This window comes from Oryctolagus cuniculus, chromosome 11 (assembly GCF_964237555.1).
Source record: "Oryctolagus cuniculus chromosome 11, mOryCun1.1, whole genome shotgun sequence".
Classification (NCBI taxonomy): Eukaryota; Metazoa; Chordata; class Mammalia; order Lagomorpha; family Leporidae; genus Oryctolagus; species Oryctolagus cuniculus.
Genome location: NC_091442.1, coordinates 74307939 through 74325670, shown reverse-complemented (window position 1 = coordinate 74325670; position 17732 = coordinate 74307939). Strand labels below are relative to the sequence as shown.

Sequence of the window (17732 nt, the reverse complement as noted above, 5' to 3'; positions counted from 1 at the left end):
AAAGGCAGGAGCCATGCGGGTGCAGGGCCCAACCACTTGGGCCATCCTCCACTGCACTCCCGGGCCACAGCAGAGAGCTGGCCTGGAAGAGGGGCAACCAGGACAGAATCCAGTGCCCCGACCGGGACTAGAACCCGGTGTGCCGGCGCCGCAGGCGGAGGATTAGCCTATTAAGCCACGGCTCTGGCCAGAATTATAAATGTTTAAGTAGGTAAGTTTACCTTGATCTAAACATTACACAAAGTATGCAGGTATCAAAACATCACATGGTACCCCATAAATATGAATAATTTTTATGGACCAGCTTAAAATAAAATTTACAAAATTCAAATTTCTGTTCCTTGAGCCAATTAGTTAATTGGAACATCAAGAATAGGTAGAGGCCATAATCATATAGTTGAAAAAATTAACTTACCCATATGGCAAGGTTTACTCTTTTCCCACCAATATTCAACTTCTTTGTTAAGAAAGATGCCTAAGAAAAGAGAAATATACATTAAGCAATGTTTTGTATAAAATAATGTTCTTTATCCTAATAACTATTGATGAATGAATCATCTCATCTCAATGTGAACTTAAAAGTTATCTGGGAAAAAAGTAATCAGAACTTTCAATTAATTACCAAACATTAAAGTCAGAACATTACTCACATTGTAATGTATGAAAAAGATTTTATGAGCACAACTTCTGAATAATACAGGAAAACGCAGGTATTGCGGTGCGGCAAGAGGTGACCTCTTGGGATGCCTACATCCCACATCAGAGTGCTGGTTCAAGTCCCAGCTATGCTGCTTCCAAACCAGCTCCTTGTTACAGCACTTGGGCAAGCAGAAGACAATGTCCCAAGTGTTTGGGTCCTTGACACACATTTGGGAAACCTGAATGGAGATCCTGGTTCATGTCTTGAGCCTGACTCAGCCCCAGCTGTTGTAGGCATTGCACCCACACGGGAGTCTCAGAAGAAGCTCATGGCTTTGGCCTGGCACAGCCCATTTGGAGAGTCAATCCACAGATGGATGATCTGTTTCTCCCTCTATTACTTTGCCTTTTAAATTAAATAAAACTTAAAAATACAATATAGTATGATAAACCAGTAAATAAAAAATACTTCTCTATCACTTTGCCTTCCAAATAAGTAAAATAAACTTTTAAAAAGTATAAAGAAAATGCTATGTACTTTTTTCAGCTTTTCCCCTATATATGTGGAAAAAAATTTTTCAGACAGCATTTAATTTGATATCATCTTACCTACTCAAAGGAAAAAAGAGTCTATGACATTTCAAAAATAAAATATAAGAAATGTTTCCTGGTGATTTACTTAAAGACCAGTATTACTCAAAATGGTTCTATAAGCATTTTATACAGTTCAATCGCTTACCATATTATCTAATAATTAACCTAAGTATATAATGTCACAGAAAGGAAAAGCCATTGTTCCAGTCTTCAAAGAGCTTATAGTCTTTTAAAGGGAATTACAATTCCATGTGATCATGCCTAAAATGGAGGGTCTGAACAGCATAATATAAAAAAGTATGCTAAAAAAGGAAGTATGATAACTGCCTGGGTTAAGTCAAAGAAGGTTTCAAGAAGAAGGTAAAGATCTTCCCTTTAGGAGTAGTAGGGGTTTTCCCTGACAGATGGGCGAAGCCACTGAAGCCTGAGATACATGACCCCACCCCATGGGGAACTCCAGCCTGGTATGGTCAATTCACAGATGAGGCTACATAGATGGGCAAAGGATGAATCAAAAAGGTTCTAGAGTTCCATTTTTAGATACGTGGGCTTTATCTTGTGAGTCTTAATAAAACCTGTCTCAAGATACTAGGTATTTTTTTTAACAGTAGGGTCAGGGACCAGTGTTGTGACACAGTGGATTAAGCCACCTTGCTGCCTGCGGTAGCAGAATCCAATATGGGAATGCTAGCTCAAGTTCTGGGTGCTCCACTTCTGATCCAGCTCCCTGCTAATGTGCCTGGGAAATAAGCAGATGGCCCAAATGCTTACACCCCTATACCCATGTGGGAGACTCAGAAGAAGCTCCAGGTCCTGGCTTCTGTCTGGCACAGCCCTGACCACTGTGGTCATTTGGGGAATCAATCAGCAGATGGATGATCTTTCTGTCTCTCCCCCTATTACTCTGCCTTTTAAATCAAATAAAACTTTAAAATACAATATAGTATAGTCAGATATATCTGGGAAGTACCTCATGTTGCTCTCTGTACATTCACAACGCAAATCAGCACCTGTAGATTTGGCCAAAAAGCAAGCAGTATAACTACATTAATATAAGCATTTCCCAAACTCATCTGATCTCTTTTTTACCTTAGTTTCTTCTGAATAGCACTGAATATCTTTCTCCTTGGAAAAATACCTAATTCACCCTAAGGCACAATGACTAAGCAATAGTAATGCTGAAAAGGGAGACTCACTCAAGGATTTTAATCAGTGGAGAAATAGGTTTATATTTTAAGAGAATGACTTTGGGATAGGAGGGAATGGTAGACTAGAAAGTCTCCTCCCAGGAAACACACTATTACAAAGTTGGAGAGAGAAATCAAAAGGGTCTGAACTAAGACTATGAAGATAGAAAAGAGAACAGAATCAAGAGTTACCCACAGGAAATACACTCAGAACCAGAGTCAGCTGAGATGATGAAAAAAGCAGTTCAGAGCTATGTAAAGACAGTTCGTTTAGGTATATGAGAATAAATATAAAACAGGTTAAAGCCTAAGATGGTGAATTACTACTGAAGCAGAAGAACCTTAGATTTTAGGAAGGATTTTCTGCTATGCACACACCAAGAAAAATTAGAACAAAGAAAATGCTGCTGGAGTTAGTGATTAACTAAAGAGTCTACAGATATAAACAACAGCATGTGTATCAAATTCAGGAATGTTTGCCTTCAAAGCCCCAAGCTATACTACAAGATATTTTGCTAAAGGAACTAAGATTATGCAAAAAAAAAAAAAGTAAAAAATAAATTAAATGGCAAAATAATAAAATTAATACCTAGGAAAATGTGAAGACCAAATATATGTTATGATGATAAATGGGACTTCTCCCATTCATTATAGCACAGGAACTAAGAATATGAACTTTGGAGCAGAATTTTGGGTTTCAATCTCAACTTTGCCACTTACTAGCTATACAATTTATTTGAATGCAATCATTATTATGGTTTTAGCTTTCATTCTCTATAGAATTTGAATCCTATCCAAATATTTAACAGGTAGGTCAACTTAAATGCTTCTCTTTTTTCAAACACATAAAACTGAACTGGTCTTCCTTCCAAATGGCTTCCCACTCAACCTTAGCATTTTGATCACATTAAAGTCAAGAAGGTTTAGAACCTTAAAAGTATTTTTTCCCTCACCTGTTGGTTCATATCTGCCCCATTCCTCCAACCTACCAAGCCTTGTCATCATACGTCCTCTGGGGTTCAAGGTCTACCAGTCTCACAGTATGTTATAATGTAAATACCTGCTATACCTTGCACTGCATATCAAATTTTCTTAAGTCTCCCAAGTTTAAACAAGCATTTTATCATAACTCGTAGAGGGGCCAGCACTGTGGCGTAGCAGGTAAAGCCGCCGCCTGCAGCACCAGCATCCCAGATGAGTGCCAGTTCAATTCCTGGCTACTCCACTTTTGATCCAGCTCTCTGATATGGCTTGGGAAAGCAGTGGAAGATGGCCCAAATCCTTGGGCACCTGCACCCACATAGGAAGACCTGGAGGAAGCTCCTAACTCCTGGCTTCAGATAGGCACAGCTCTGGACTTTGCAGCCAACTGGGGAGTGAACCAGCAAGCAGATGGAAGATCTCTCTGTTTCTCTGCCTCTCCTCTCTGTGTAACTCTTTCAAATAAATAAATAAATCTTTTTAAAAAAAAAACCTCATAGGCCGGCGCCGCGGCTCACTAGGCTAATCCTCCGCCTAGCAGCGCCGGCACACCGGGTTCTAGTCCCGGTTGGGGCGCCGGATTCTGTCCTGGTTGCCCCTCTTCCAGGCCAGCTCTCTGCTGTGGCCAGGGAGTGCAGTGGAGGATGGCCCAGGTGCTTGGGCCCTGCACCCCATGGGAGACCAGGAAAAGCACCTGGCTCCTGGCTCCTGCCATCAGATCAGCGCGGTGCGCCGGCTGCAGCGCGCCGACCGCGGCAGCCATTGGAGGGTGAACCAACGGCAAAGGAAGACCTTTCTCTCTGTCTCTCTCTCTCACTGTCCACTCTGCCTGTCAAAAAAAAAAAAAAAAAAAAAAAAAAACTCATAGAAGAGTTCCCTAATAAGTTATAATTTTAATAAGTATGCTTGAATAATATCCCTGCTATTTTACTAATATCATAATAACCTTCTGTCACAACTGTTTTTCTACCACTCCGTATGCAGCTTATGGCCCTCTACCCATGGTGAATTTAAAGGACAGTATTAAGTTTTTTTTTTTATAAATCATGGCTGTACAATTGTGTGGAAAAGATGCTCATCACAGCATTGATTATAAGGGAGAAGAAAAAAACAAAACAATTAAATAACTTAAATGTTCATCAACAGGCAACTACTTAAAAATATGTAAATATAGGGGCTGGCGCTGTATCGCAGCAGGTTAATGCCCTGGCCTGAAGCATTGGCATCCCATATGGGCACCGGTTTGAGACCCGGCTGCTCCACTTCCCATCCAGCTCTCTGCTGTGGCCTTGGAAAGCAGCAGAAGATGGCCCAAGGCCTTGGGCCCCTGCACCCGCGTGGGAGACCTGGAGGAAGCTCCTGGCTTCAGATCGGCTCAGCTCTGGCTGTTGCGGCCAATTGGGGAGTGAACCATCAGAAATGAAGACCTCTCTCTCTCTCTCTCTGCCTCTCCTCTCTCTGTGTAACTCTGACTTCCAAATAAATAAATAAATCTTTAAAAAATATGTAAATATAGTCTATTCATACAAAAGTACTTCAAAAAGTTTGTGGAAAAAGGAATTATAAATTTAATGGTGCAAAATATTTTGGAAGCTATGCAAAAAGTTGGAAATATATATTATGAAAAAACAGTGCATGAGTTCCAATAATTTTTTCCACTAAAATAAACATCTTTTAAATCCCTTTTTGATGAACTTTTTGAAATACCCTTGTTCAATGAAACACTACAAGTCATCTCTATCACAACTGCCAACACTTGCTAATATTTATTCAATGTTTACTTGTACCAAATATTGTTAACCACTTTAAAAATCATTTATAAACTTCTCTTTTATAAAAGTTAGAGCCTTCATCTACAAAGTTTCCATTGTCTTTGTATCCAAAGATCTCTGTAACAATGTATAGGTCTATCTTCCTTAAGACAGATTCTAGTATTTCTCTTACTCTCCAACTTACATGGACTTTACATTTCCTCCAATTCTGTTTGCACATAAAATTCTCATCAAATCTGGGTCTATGGTTTACTCTCTATTTGGATTCTACCTATATAAATTTACTTTATGATTTATACTCTTCTTCCTTGAATTTTTAAGTTTTCTTATAGTATGCATACAATCCATACTGAATTTCTCTATCCTGAAAAATTTTAGGGAATCCAATCATGCAACATATAGTATATACTGCCTTGTACTATAAGTCACATTTTCAGTGATATAAGTAATTTGTTAGCTAGAACACATACTTTTATTTAATTCTCTCATGGTGTTCACAAGGAAATAGGCAGCTTTTAAATTTTTTAAGTTTTATTTATTTAAAAAGCAGAGTTACTGAGAGACAGAGAGGGAGGTGAGGGGGCGGGAGGAGGGAGAGACTGATCATCTATCCACTGGTTCACTCCCAAAATGATTGCAATGGTTAGGGCTGGGCCAAACCAAAGCCAGGAGCCAGGGACTTCTTCCAGCTCTCCTACAAACACTCAGCCATTTTCTGCTGCTTTCCAAGGCACATTAGCAGGGAGCTGGATTGGAAGCAGAGCAACTGGGACAAGAACTGGTGCCCATATGGGATGCCAGCATCACAGGCACCAGCTTTACCCATGATGCCACAACAGTGGCCCATGGGCACTGTTCTAAAAGATTTCCAAATATTAAGTAATTTAATTCATGATCATAACACTTAGTAAATGAGATATAATGATTATTCAAATATTATAGATGTGCACACTGAGACATAAGGTCACAGAATAAGTGAAAGAAGGGAATTTAAAATCCAGGTCATCTGGCTCCAGACATGACTCATAACCATTATACTATGGGACTGGTCAGACTGAAATCTGAATTAACACTTCTCTAGTGAAGGGGGTGAGGACACACAAGCTGCTCTGCTTACAACATACATTCAAATATGTTATTGTAGATAATCACATCTACAATATCCCCAAGAAAGACAATGCAAGTATTACCCAATTTATTTATGATACACTCTAAGTTTCCTTATAAGCCAAATTATTTTAACCTCAACATGATACACTAGCAGAGCATATTAGCATAGGATCCCTACAAAATTTTTCTTCTTTCATAATGAAAAACTTAATCATCAATCTATGAAAAAGATTCTTTTTGTAATATAGGTCATCTAATTTTATAAACATCCAAAGTTTGTAATATTCTATAATTATTTTCTTAAGGAAAAAATACTTTTGAAAAATACAAATATATTTGGAAATCAAATTAAAAGATTTAATATAACATGAAGATATTAACAAATGAGCAAAAGGCTGACATTTGTCTTTTCCTTTTTAACCACATCTATGAAACACTTAACTTGACCATACTACTGAAATACCATTTATGGTAGTAATATACAATCTGGAAAAGCAATTCTTAATTCTGTGACATAGTAGTGAAGATGGGGAGAAGTAATCATGGACATTTTTAAGAATCTGAAGAAAGCCATGAACCTTCTTACTCCCAAGAAAAATGCTCATAAGCGCATACCAAAAACACTTTCCACATTGTTCCAAGGTATTTATAAATACCTGGCAACATCTCAGTGAAGAACCCCAAGTATAGTAAGGAAAGGAGCAAAGTGACATTAAAACAATAGCAACTCAAAATGTTGTTGGACCATAGGAAGGGAAAAAAGTACATGCAGTGTGTGCCAAGATCTGTGCCTAAGCTTTCTCATTTAATGTTTTTAACAAAGCCTGTGAAGCAGATAATTAGCCCTATTTTACAGTTGTGATCCTGAGATTTAAAGAAATACAGTGACTCACCCAAGGTCAGGCAACTCAGCTGGATGCTACAGTGGGTGGAAGTCTGACTGACTCCATAATGCTTTTTGCCAATACACAAAGATGCTATTCTAGAACACATATACATATCCTAATCTTGCACACTTACATTTACAAAGTGCCCCTGCACATGAATTTACCTCCCAAAATATTTTTGGGGTAATATTTATTTGAGAGGTAGATTCATAGACAGTGAGAGGGAGAGACAGAGAGAAACGTCTTCCCTCCGCTGGTTCACTCCCCAGATGGCCGCAATGGCCGGAACTACGCCGATCCGAAGCCAGGAGCCAGGAGCTCCTTCCAGAAGGTATCCCATGCGGGTGCAGGGGCCCAAGCACTTGGACCACCTTCCACTGCTTTCCCAGGCCATAGCAGAGAGCTGGATTGGAAGAGAGGCAGCCAGGACTGGAACCGGCGCCCATATGGGATGCCAGTGCTGCAGGCAGAGGACTAACCCACTGCACCACAGCACCGGTGCCAGCACTAGATCTTTTAATTCCATTTATCTTCCAAATTTTAGGGGTATTTAGTTCATGCTGTCATTTGTACCTAAGGCTTATTTACTCAACATCTTATCCAAAATCACAATCATAGTGGAAAAGAAAAAAATTTTTTTTGCAAAACCAAAAGGATTATAGGAAAGAAAGAACAGGACAAACATATCTGCCAAATGATAATCTCCTAACTTATTTAACCAATTTTGTGGTTCTATTTTGCTAAGTTTGCTAAGTACTAACAAAATACCAAACAGTGTATTTTACAACCATAAGGAATTTGTTGAAAATAAAATAGTACTGAATTGTGAACAAATACTTTTTTTTTTTGATAGGCAGAGTGGACAGAGAGAGAGAGAGAGAGAAAGGTCTTCCTTTGCCATTGGTTCACCCTCCAATGGCCAGTGCACCGCACTGATCCACTGATCCGAAGGCAGGAGCCAGGTGCTTCTCCTGGTCTTCCATGGGGTGCAGGGCCCAAGCACTTGGGCCATCCTCCACTGCACTCCTGGGCCACAGCAGAGAGCTGGCCTGGAAGAGGGACAACCGGGACAGAATCCGGCGCCCCGACCAGGACTAGAACCCGGTGTGCTGGCGCCGCAGGCTGAGGATTAGCCTATTGAGCCGCAGCACCGGCCTACTTTACTGTCTTTAACACCTACTAGGCAAGAAACTTTCTCATGAATACAGGTGCGTATAAGTGTGTGAGCATAGGAGCATAACTAGTTACATTATTTTTGCTAGTCACCAACACTGTTGCCGGTACAAAATTTTAAAGTATCAATAACTATTTCCACACTTAACACATAACAGGATTCAGGCAGGTAACTTAGGAAATTTGTCCTCTGTATCAAGGCAATACAAGTTAGTTATCAAAAACTAAGCTGAGTATCTGAATTTTTTTTCATTTCTTGTTCTTAGTTGCTAAAAAGAGGGTTTATAATCAGTTAAGATCCCAAGTAAAGATTTTTAAAAATTATTTATTTATTTATTTATTTGACAGAGTTAGTGAGAGAGAAACATAGAAAAAGGTCTTCCTTCCATTGGTTCACCCCCCAAATGGCCGCTACGGCCAGTGCTATGCCGATCCGAAACCAGGAGCCAGGTGCTTCCTCCTGGTCTCCCATGTGGGTGCAGGGGCCCAAGCACTTGGGCCATCCTCTACTGCCTTCGCAGGCCACAACAGAGAGCTGGACTGGAAGAGGAGCAGCCGGGACTAGAACCCGGCACCCATATGGGATGCCAGCGCCACAAGTGGAGGATTAACCAAGTGAGCCACGGCACCGGCCCCCTCAAGTAAATTTTCAAAAAGGAAGCCAAAAGGTCACTTTTAATGAGCAGGTTAAAGCACAGGGGAAAAATGGTAGTCAGCTATAAAATACTTATATCTCAGGAATTTGTAGCCACAATTCAGAAAAAAAAATTTTAAAAGAAAGGGAGAAGGTGGGCATTTGAGCCAATAGTGAGACATCAGTTAGGATGCTTGTATCTCACATAGGGGTGTGCCTAGGTTAGCTCTCTGACTCCAGCTTCATATTAACCCATACCTTGGCAGACAGCATTGATGGCTCAAGTAGTTTGGTTCCTGCCTCTCATGTAGATCTGGATTGAGTTCTAGGGATCTAGAGAGTGAACTAGTCAGTGGGGGAGCAGGCATGTTCACTCTCCCTCCCCAAACCCCATCTCTCTAAAATTAAAAACAAAACAAAACAGAAAAAACCCTACTAGCCTCTATGGCTCACATGTATCTATCTAGTAAAATATTGAAGTTGAGGAGACTTTAAAAGACATCAACTATTATATAAACAAACTATAATGAATTAGCTAAATCAATAGTGATATGGCTTCCACAGTTACTTAGAAGATATTTCAGCTACTCAAAATATTAATCTAAGGTTCCTAGATCAGAAACTTGACACAAAATGTAGAACTGCTAGGACCTGAATGCCAAGTCTTGCTCACGAGTTTTAAGTGTATTAAAAAATTGTAGTAGACTTGGCTTAAGAAAAAACAGTATGCCATTTTTATTTGTGGAATCTCAGAAATATAATTCAAGTCTTAGTTCTCATTTGCCAAAATGTCAGGATACTGCCTGCCCAGCCAACCTTACAGTACTATTTTGCTAATCAAATGCCAGGCACCTACCCTAGACTCAGAATGCAAATAGGTAGAATTCCACTGTTAGAACCCTAAAAAGGTAAAGTTACTGTTGATTCTGGTTATAAACAATGTTACTTTTAATAAAGAAAAGGCTATAATTTGAATATTATTTAATGCCTTAACTCATGCAGATGTTTAAAGCCCATATGAGGGTAGAAACTTAATCTAATCACTGTGTTAAAGTGGTGGGTCTAGTGGGAGGTCCTTGGGTCCAATGGAGAACATGCCCTAGGAAGATAGTTCCTGTGAGACGGTTGGTTTTAACAGCCTGAGTTGGGCCCAGCCATTCTTTCTGCTTCCTGGCTTGCCAAGTGATACTTTCTTCCTTTGTTCTGCTACCCTCTTCAGCTACCAGACCAATGGAGTCACCTGATCTTGGACTTGAACACCCCAAAACTGTGAGCTAAATCAACCTTTTCACTTTTTAAAGTTAACTGCCAGGGCCAGGGCCATGGCACAGTAGGTTAATCCTCCGCCTGCGGTGCCAGCATCCCATGTGGGTGCGACTCTAGTCTCAGCTGCTCCTCTTCCAATCCAGCTCTCTGCTATGGCCTGGGAAAGCAGTAGAAAATGGCCCAAGCCCTTAGGCCCCTGCACCCATGTGGGAGACAGGGAAGAAGCTCCTGGCTTTGGATCGGAGCAGCTCTAGCCATTGCAGCCATCTGGGGAGTGAACCAACAGAAGGAAGACCTTTCTCTCTGTCTCCTCCTCTTGCTGTCTGTAATTCTACCTCTTAAATAAAAAGATAAAATTAAAAAAAATAAAGTTAACTGCCTCAGAAGACAAAAGTGAAATTGCATGTAGCATGAACAAAGCAGCACAGTAAGAGAAATGGAAATGATCACTCACTAGCACAGATACAAAAAGGACACACCTAAAGACCAAAGATGATTACAGCAAAAATAGCACAATCTGTTAACAGTACTAACTGATGGAATAGGCCATGGCCTACAATACTAGCATCCCACATAGGGGTGCTAGTATGAGTCCTGGCTGCTCCCCTGCCAATCCAACTTCCTGCTAATGCACCTGGGAGAGCAACAGGTGATGCCTCAAATACTTGGATGCCTGCCACCCATGTGAGAGACCTGGATAGAATTCTGGGCTCCTAGTTTCAGTCTGGACCAGCCCTGGCTTATGGCCATTTGGGGAATGAACCAGAAGATGGAAGATCTCTCTCTTCACTGTGTCTTTCAAATAAATAATAAATTAAAAAAAAAAATAAAGTTCCTTAATCATCTTTACATTTCCCAGTTAGTACAATGTTTGATACATAACAGATATAAACATTTCTTGAATTTAGTTGCTGAGAGTCAACAAGACCACCTTAATAAATTTCAGAGAAGCAGCAATTACTCTCTCCTTCTAATTGTCTTTGTTTTCTGTCAGGTTTATCAATACCTTAAATCAGTGGGGAAATCACGTAAGGGAACTTGGAGACCCTACAAAATACTCAAGTTTTCTAGGCCAAAAAGCATACCTATAAGGTTACTTTGTAACTATCAGTAGCTTAGAAGCAGCTCTGTGGAAAAAAGCCAATATGAAAATACCCAAGCATGGTAAACTTCACAATTTTCAAAAAAATAAAATGTCCCAGTCAAAACTTCAGGATGGATAATGCTGTTAATTTAAATATGTGATTCCTCAAAGACAGCATGGGTTCTCAAAACCATTCATATCAAATTACTCTTATTACCTTTATTGACTATAATGAAAAAAGAAACATAATCATGTCTTCAATCCACAGCAAATGTTTATTCAACAAACATGTGCCAGACACTGTGCTAGTAGCTTTAAATGTGATGACTATTTAGTCACTTAAAAGATCTGAATCAGGTACTTGCATTTTTATAGAAAAGGAGACAGCTTACAGACATTAGAATAACCTACCAAGATCATGATGGTTATGAAGTAGGATTCAGAATTCAAACCCAAGTTTAACTTCAAAGTCCTTTCTATTTCTACCACATCATATAGCCCTCTCACAGATCTGGGTACTGCAAAAACACTGTGTGTCCTGTCTTCTGCATACATTTGACAAAGTACCTCATGATAATCCTGTGGGCAAGACTGATGTGGCCAGGGCAAAAAGTCAGAATTGTAGTTCTTAGATAACTCTAAATTTCATAAAAGGATTTGGGTCCACTCTAGGCAATAACCCAAGGTAGTTAGTCCTAAGTTATTTTCCATTTCATTTATCATTAATATGCCTACCACTCCATTAATACCTGTGTTTCTCACTCAAGAAGAAAGAGGAGAAGGCCTGTGGCCCATGCACAGTCTGAAAAAGCCCCATCCTAAGAGTTTGCACTGCTGAAAAAACTTACCTCTGGCCATGCACTACTTGAATTATGTAAAGACCCGCTACATAGCTTTGTACTTGGCATTCTCTCTCTCTCTTTTCTTTCAAAGTCTCTATTAATGTCCTGATGAGAACATGGAAGCATTATTATCAAATCTTCAGGTGACAAAGTTAAAAAGTAGGTAACCCAAACCATAGCTTCTACTCCCTTACTCTTCTTTGCACACCCAGGACCCAATCTAGTTCCTGGTGCTTCTGCCCAATATTCCATGAATTACAGAATCAGTATTCAAAAGGACAGTAACAGGCTTTAACCATCTGAACAAATTAAACCCAACTTTAACGGATCAAATATATTAGGAACCAAAAGAAAAATAAACTTTTACTACAAAACCAAATAAAAGAATTTGAAGGATGAAACAACTTTTTTGAAGCAATTAAGAGCCAGGGTGTTTTTCACTTGACAGCAAATCCAGTAATACGACAACTGCCCACAGCTTACAGAATATTTTCTTTGGGCTGGCACAGTGGCAACCGCCTGTGGTGCTGGCATCCTTTGTGGGTGCTGATTTGTGTCCTGGCTGTTCCTCTTCCAATCGAGCTCTCTGCTATGGCCTGAGAGGGCAGTGGAGGATGGCCCGGATGCTTGGGCCCCTGTACCCACGTGGGAGACCTGGAAGAAGCTCCTGGCTTCTGCCTGGCCCAGCCGTGTCTATTGCCGTCATCTGGGAATGAATCAGCAAATGGAAGATCAATGTCTGTCTGTCTGTCTCTAACTCTGCCTTTCAATAAATAAATAAATCTTTAAGAAGAAAAAAAAAATCAAGATCTCATGTTAAATGAAAAAAGCCAGATACAGAAAGACAAATACTACATGTTTTCTGTTAAATGTAGGAGCTGAAATTTAAAACAAAAAAAGAAATGCCTGTGTGCATCAGTTTCGCTGCAAATGCAATGCTTTGGAAAACTTTGTTTTAAATCTTTGTCAAACAAACTGATAGGAACTGCATACCACTACAGTTTAAAAAAAAATAATTTGAGGAGTCAGCGCTGCAGGTAAACCAGCTGCCTACAGTGCTGGTATCCCATATGGGCACCGGTTCAAGTCCTAGCTCCTCCACTTCCAATCCAGCTCTCCGCTATGGCCTGGGAAAGCAGCAGCAGATGGCCCAGGTCTTAGGGCCCTGCACCCAGGTGGGATACCTGGAAGGAGCTCCTAGCTTCGGATCAGCCCAGCTCTGGCTGTTGCAGCCATTTGGGGAGAGAACCAGCAGATGGAAGACCTCTCTCTCTCTCTCTCTCTCTCTCATTCTGCTTCTTTGTAACTCTGCCCTTCAAACAAATAAATTTAAAAAAAAAAAGTTTGAAGATAAAAAAAATTAAGATCTCAACTACAATAGTTTTCTTTTAGACCTTAGCACAAAACAAAGTGCTGAATGGGGTAGTTTGTGCCTTCTCAAAATCTCAAGTCAGACCGAGGTTCAAATTTAAGCTTGGGCTCTACTTGACCATACTTGTGACAACAATATGACTGCCAGCAAATTACTCAACAAAGCCTGTTTCCTCACCTGTAAAACCAGGCTAATAACATGATGCACATCAGGGTGGGAGTTTAGCCTTAGCAGTCAAGATGCCCACATCCCACGTCAGAGTATTTGGGTTATACGCCCAGCTCTAACTCCTGATTCCAGTTTCCTACTGATGCAGACTTGGGAGGTGCCAGTGATGCCTCAAGTAATCTGGTTCCTGTCTCATGTGGGAGACCTGGACTGAGTTCCTGGCTTCAGCCCTCAGTAGCATTTGGGCAGTGAACCAGTCTATGGGAGCTCTCTCCCCCGCCTCTTAAAAAAACAAAACAAATGCAACCCTATCCATGCCATAATCTGTTAAAAGAATTAAATGACATAAAGTAAATAAGCACACTAAAAACTCACTAAATGTTATTGTTACCACTTTACCTAAGTGAATTTCTAAACTTTCAAATGATCATTCATATTTACCCCCATGAAATTTCCTTTCTCTAAAGCACAAAGTACTCACTAGCAATACTCAACAATTTACTATTAAAAATTTGTTAAGTGCTCTTGAAGAATTTAAGGCAAAAAAAATGCAATCTCCTAGTATTCATTTCTTTAGATATTATGACTTACATAGGAGTAAAAGCAGAGAAGTAAAAATAGAACATGGAATCAGAAGCAGTGCATCTTTATAGATTCTAGACTCAGTAGTTTAATAATAGCACCAAACATCAAATGACAACCACGGGGAGCCTGTGCGTTCCATTAATTCCATGTTCCATGTTATTGCACACTACTACAATTACTAATTTACATATACTGTGCAAGTTGGGGCAGTAATAATACAGATCATGCAGTGGCTCAGGTCCTAACAGCCAGACACCATTATAGTCACTTTAACAGAAAAAAACCTAAGCTCAGGCAGATTAAGTACTTTACCCAAGAGCACACAGTTAAACGGAGGTGGGTTATGAAAGGAGACAGTGAGGCTCCAGAGTCCACTAGCCCTCACTGCCTCTGACCAAACTGATCAAGTCAGATCAGTAGGATTTCTTTTGACACATGCAAATTGATTTCTTCGGGAGAGACAGGTCCCTCAAAGGCTGGCTTCACTCTCAAGCAATGATTACATTTTAACGCTTCCCCAAAGTAACTGTACCGGATTACAGGTGGAGGAAATGCATGGTACCAGCGGCTAAATTGGTATTTTGGGGACCAATTGCGGGCCAGTATTCACGTGACGTTTCAACGTGGGCCGACCGACCTCGCAGAAAATGAGTGACCCACAAGCCAAGACTCAAGCAGGCTGCAATGAAACTGCGTAACCCACACCGGCAAGCGGTCATTTCAAAAACCCTCCACACAGGGCTGCTTTGCCGTTTCTGTGACTCGAAGATAGGACAAAATGGAACTTGCATAAACACTTAGTCATCAGTAAGGGCTGAAGTTACAAATCATCGCCTAGTCCGCAAAATGAAACCGGCAGTTAAATTCCCAATTCCGAAAGAAAAGGGCCCAGGCTCCGAGGCAGCAGGGTGAGAACACCTAGGGCCCGGGCGGAAGCACATTAGGGAGGGGAAACTAGCCCAGGACGGGAACTCCGCGACGTGCGCAGCCACCACCGGGGACGCTGGGGACTTTTCAGGGCCCTTCCACTCCCTCCTCTCTCCAGCAGTCCGGGGCGAATTCCGAAGGCGGGTTTGACACCCCTGATTTCCACCGACCCCGACCCAGGGAGCCTGGCGGCCAAGTCCTCAGCCGCAGAGGGTGGGGGCCCCGGGCGCCACCCCCCGTCCCCGGGGCCGCACCTGCAGAGTGGTGATGTGCTTGTCGTTGAACTTGTTCTCGCAGTAGCGCAGCACCAGCGACGTCTTTCCCACGCAGCCTTCCCCAAGCAGCACCACCTTGAACGAGTAGGCTCGGCCCGCCGCCGCCCCGCCGCCGGCCGCAGCCATCCCGCTGCTTGCCCGCCGCCCAAGCCCGAGAGCCGCGCAGAGCTCCCCAAAGTCGCGACAGCGCCTTCCCAGCCGCAGCCCGCGCAGTCGCCTCTGCCCAGGGCCGCCAACCCCGGCACACCCTCCGCTCCCTCCTCACAGCAAGGCCTGGGGGAGCCCAAGGAAAGTCCGAGAATGAAGGGCCCAAGCCACCACGTCAGGAACCGGAGGAAAGGCGAAGAGCACTCGGTCTCCTCCTCCCTCTAATGGCGTCTCCTTCCTCCTACGTCACACTTCGCGTCACGTGACCGCCGAGGCCAGGGGCGGCCCTAGGGACTGGGCCCCGCGGAACCGGCGTGGACGTGGGCGGGGCTTATGGGGCCGCCGCCCTGGGCGCGGTCGGATGTGAGTGGAGCTCCGTGAGCTGTCCCGGGCAGAGCCCGGCGTTGTGCGGGCCGGCGCCGTTCTGCAGGTGGTACCAGTAACGTGAAGCAAGAGCTGCCTGCCCAGGTGTAATGAAGTGCAGAATGTTCTCGGCCTTGCCCAGGCGACGTTCCAATGGCCGATGACTCTCACAGGCTTCATTGTGGGCCAAGTCTACCAAGGTGCCCTTCCAGCTCTTTCTCTGTGGGAGCCCACATCACAGCTGTTGAACTTGTCTCTGTTCCCCCAGACTGTCAGGTTTCTCACACCTCTTTACAGTCTCGTGTAAACTGGATAGGTTTTCTTGCCCACCCAATGCTTCACCCCATCCTTCGATCCCTCCCACCCAACCCCACTAAGTTCTATACCTTCTTTATCAGAGCTTACCGCCTCCATGAAAATGATTTTCCTAAGTATTCGTCTCTCATTAGGTTGTAGGTTTGTTAACAGCAAGGACAGCGTTAAGACTTGCCCATTTTTGAATTCCTAGGCTCAGTTGACAGGCAAATTAATAGGCACTCTGTTAAAATTAAGGAATGAATGACACATCTTAAGCAGTTAGACCCAGGCTTCCTAGTTTTTCCTGTATATGAAGCGTCTGACAATCCATATTGACTCCACTTTGGTGAACCCGACGGGCTTGATGGTTGCTTATTTCTCCTCATTTATCGTTCCTTTCTTTCAGGAGAGAAACCATCTTTCCCCACAAGAAACCATCTGCTATTTCTGAAATTTCGCAATTAGAAATCTGGTCTCAGGCAAACATTCTTTTTCATCAGACGTTCACAGTTCAAGACAGGTTAAAAATAAAGAGATTGTCTCCATGTTTGTGTCACTACCTCTAAAATACACGTATGTGTTAAATACATACATATACTATACATATAGATATAGATAGACAGTCGTTGGATATACTATAGATACAGCCTAGCAGTTAAGACACTGATTAAGGTGCTCATGCAATTGGAGTGCGCCAGTTCAATATGCAGGTCCAGCTCCCAACTCCAGCCTCCTGTTAGTGCAGACCCTGAGAAGCAGCTGATGGCTCAAGTAATTGGCTTCCTGCCACCCTTTTGGTGCAACGAATATCGGAGTGCCTCACCATATGTGGTGCACTGTGCTGAACAAGACACAAAGCCTTTCCTTAACATTTCTTCATGTTTCAAAACTCAGAGCTCCTCTCCTCTAATTCTTCATAAAATAAAAATGTATTATTGTGAATTATACTCACCCCCAGTGTGCTGTGAAAAACTGGAACTCATTTCTTCTACTATGTTTTGGTACCTATTATACAATATCTCTATATCTACCTCCCACTCCGCTCTTAGCCCCTAGTAATAACTATTCTACCTTGTGATAGACTTCATTTACCTTCCACATATGAGGATGTGGTATGGGTCTTTCTGTATCTGGCTTATTTCATTTAATGTAATTTCTACCAGTTCCATCCATCTTGCTGCAAATGACAGGACTCCATGCTTTTTAAAAATGTTTTAGTCTGGCCGGCGCCATGGCTCACTAGGCTAATCCTCCACCTTGCGGCGCTGGCACACCGGGTTCTAATCCCAGTCAGGGCGCCGGGTACTAGTCCTGGTTGCCCCTCTTCCAGGCCAGCTCTCTGCTGTGGCCCGGGAAGGCAGTGGAGGATGACCCAAGTGCTTGGGCCCTGCACCCGCATGGGAGACCAGGAGAAGCACCCGGCTCCTGC

At 42.3% G+C, this 17732-nt stretch overlaps 1 protein-coding gene across 2 annotated transcripts in view; it reads right to left on the bottom strand.

Annotated features, from left to right (window-relative positions):
• RAB21 (RAB21, member RAS oncogene family) overlaps positions 1-15911 on the bottom strand; it is a 36587-nt gene extending 20676 nt beyond the window's left edge. Inside the window, exons 1-3 of one of the 2 annotated variants that reach the window (XM_051845669.2) lie at positions 15476-15885; positions 12653-12875; positions 416-475 (exon numbers count right to left, since the gene is read on the bottom strand). In XM_051845669.2, the coding sequence (XP_051701629.1) occupies positions 416-475; positions 12653-12703 (111 nt within the window). In that variant the 5' untranslated portion in view covers positions 12704-12875; positions 15476-15885. Of the gene's footprint in view, positions 1-415; positions 476-12652; positions 12876-15475 lie in introns of both variants that reach the window. The other variant, XM_002711335.5, reaches the window with a different exon arrangement.
• Between the last annotated feature and the right edge of the window lie 1821 nt (positions 15912-17732).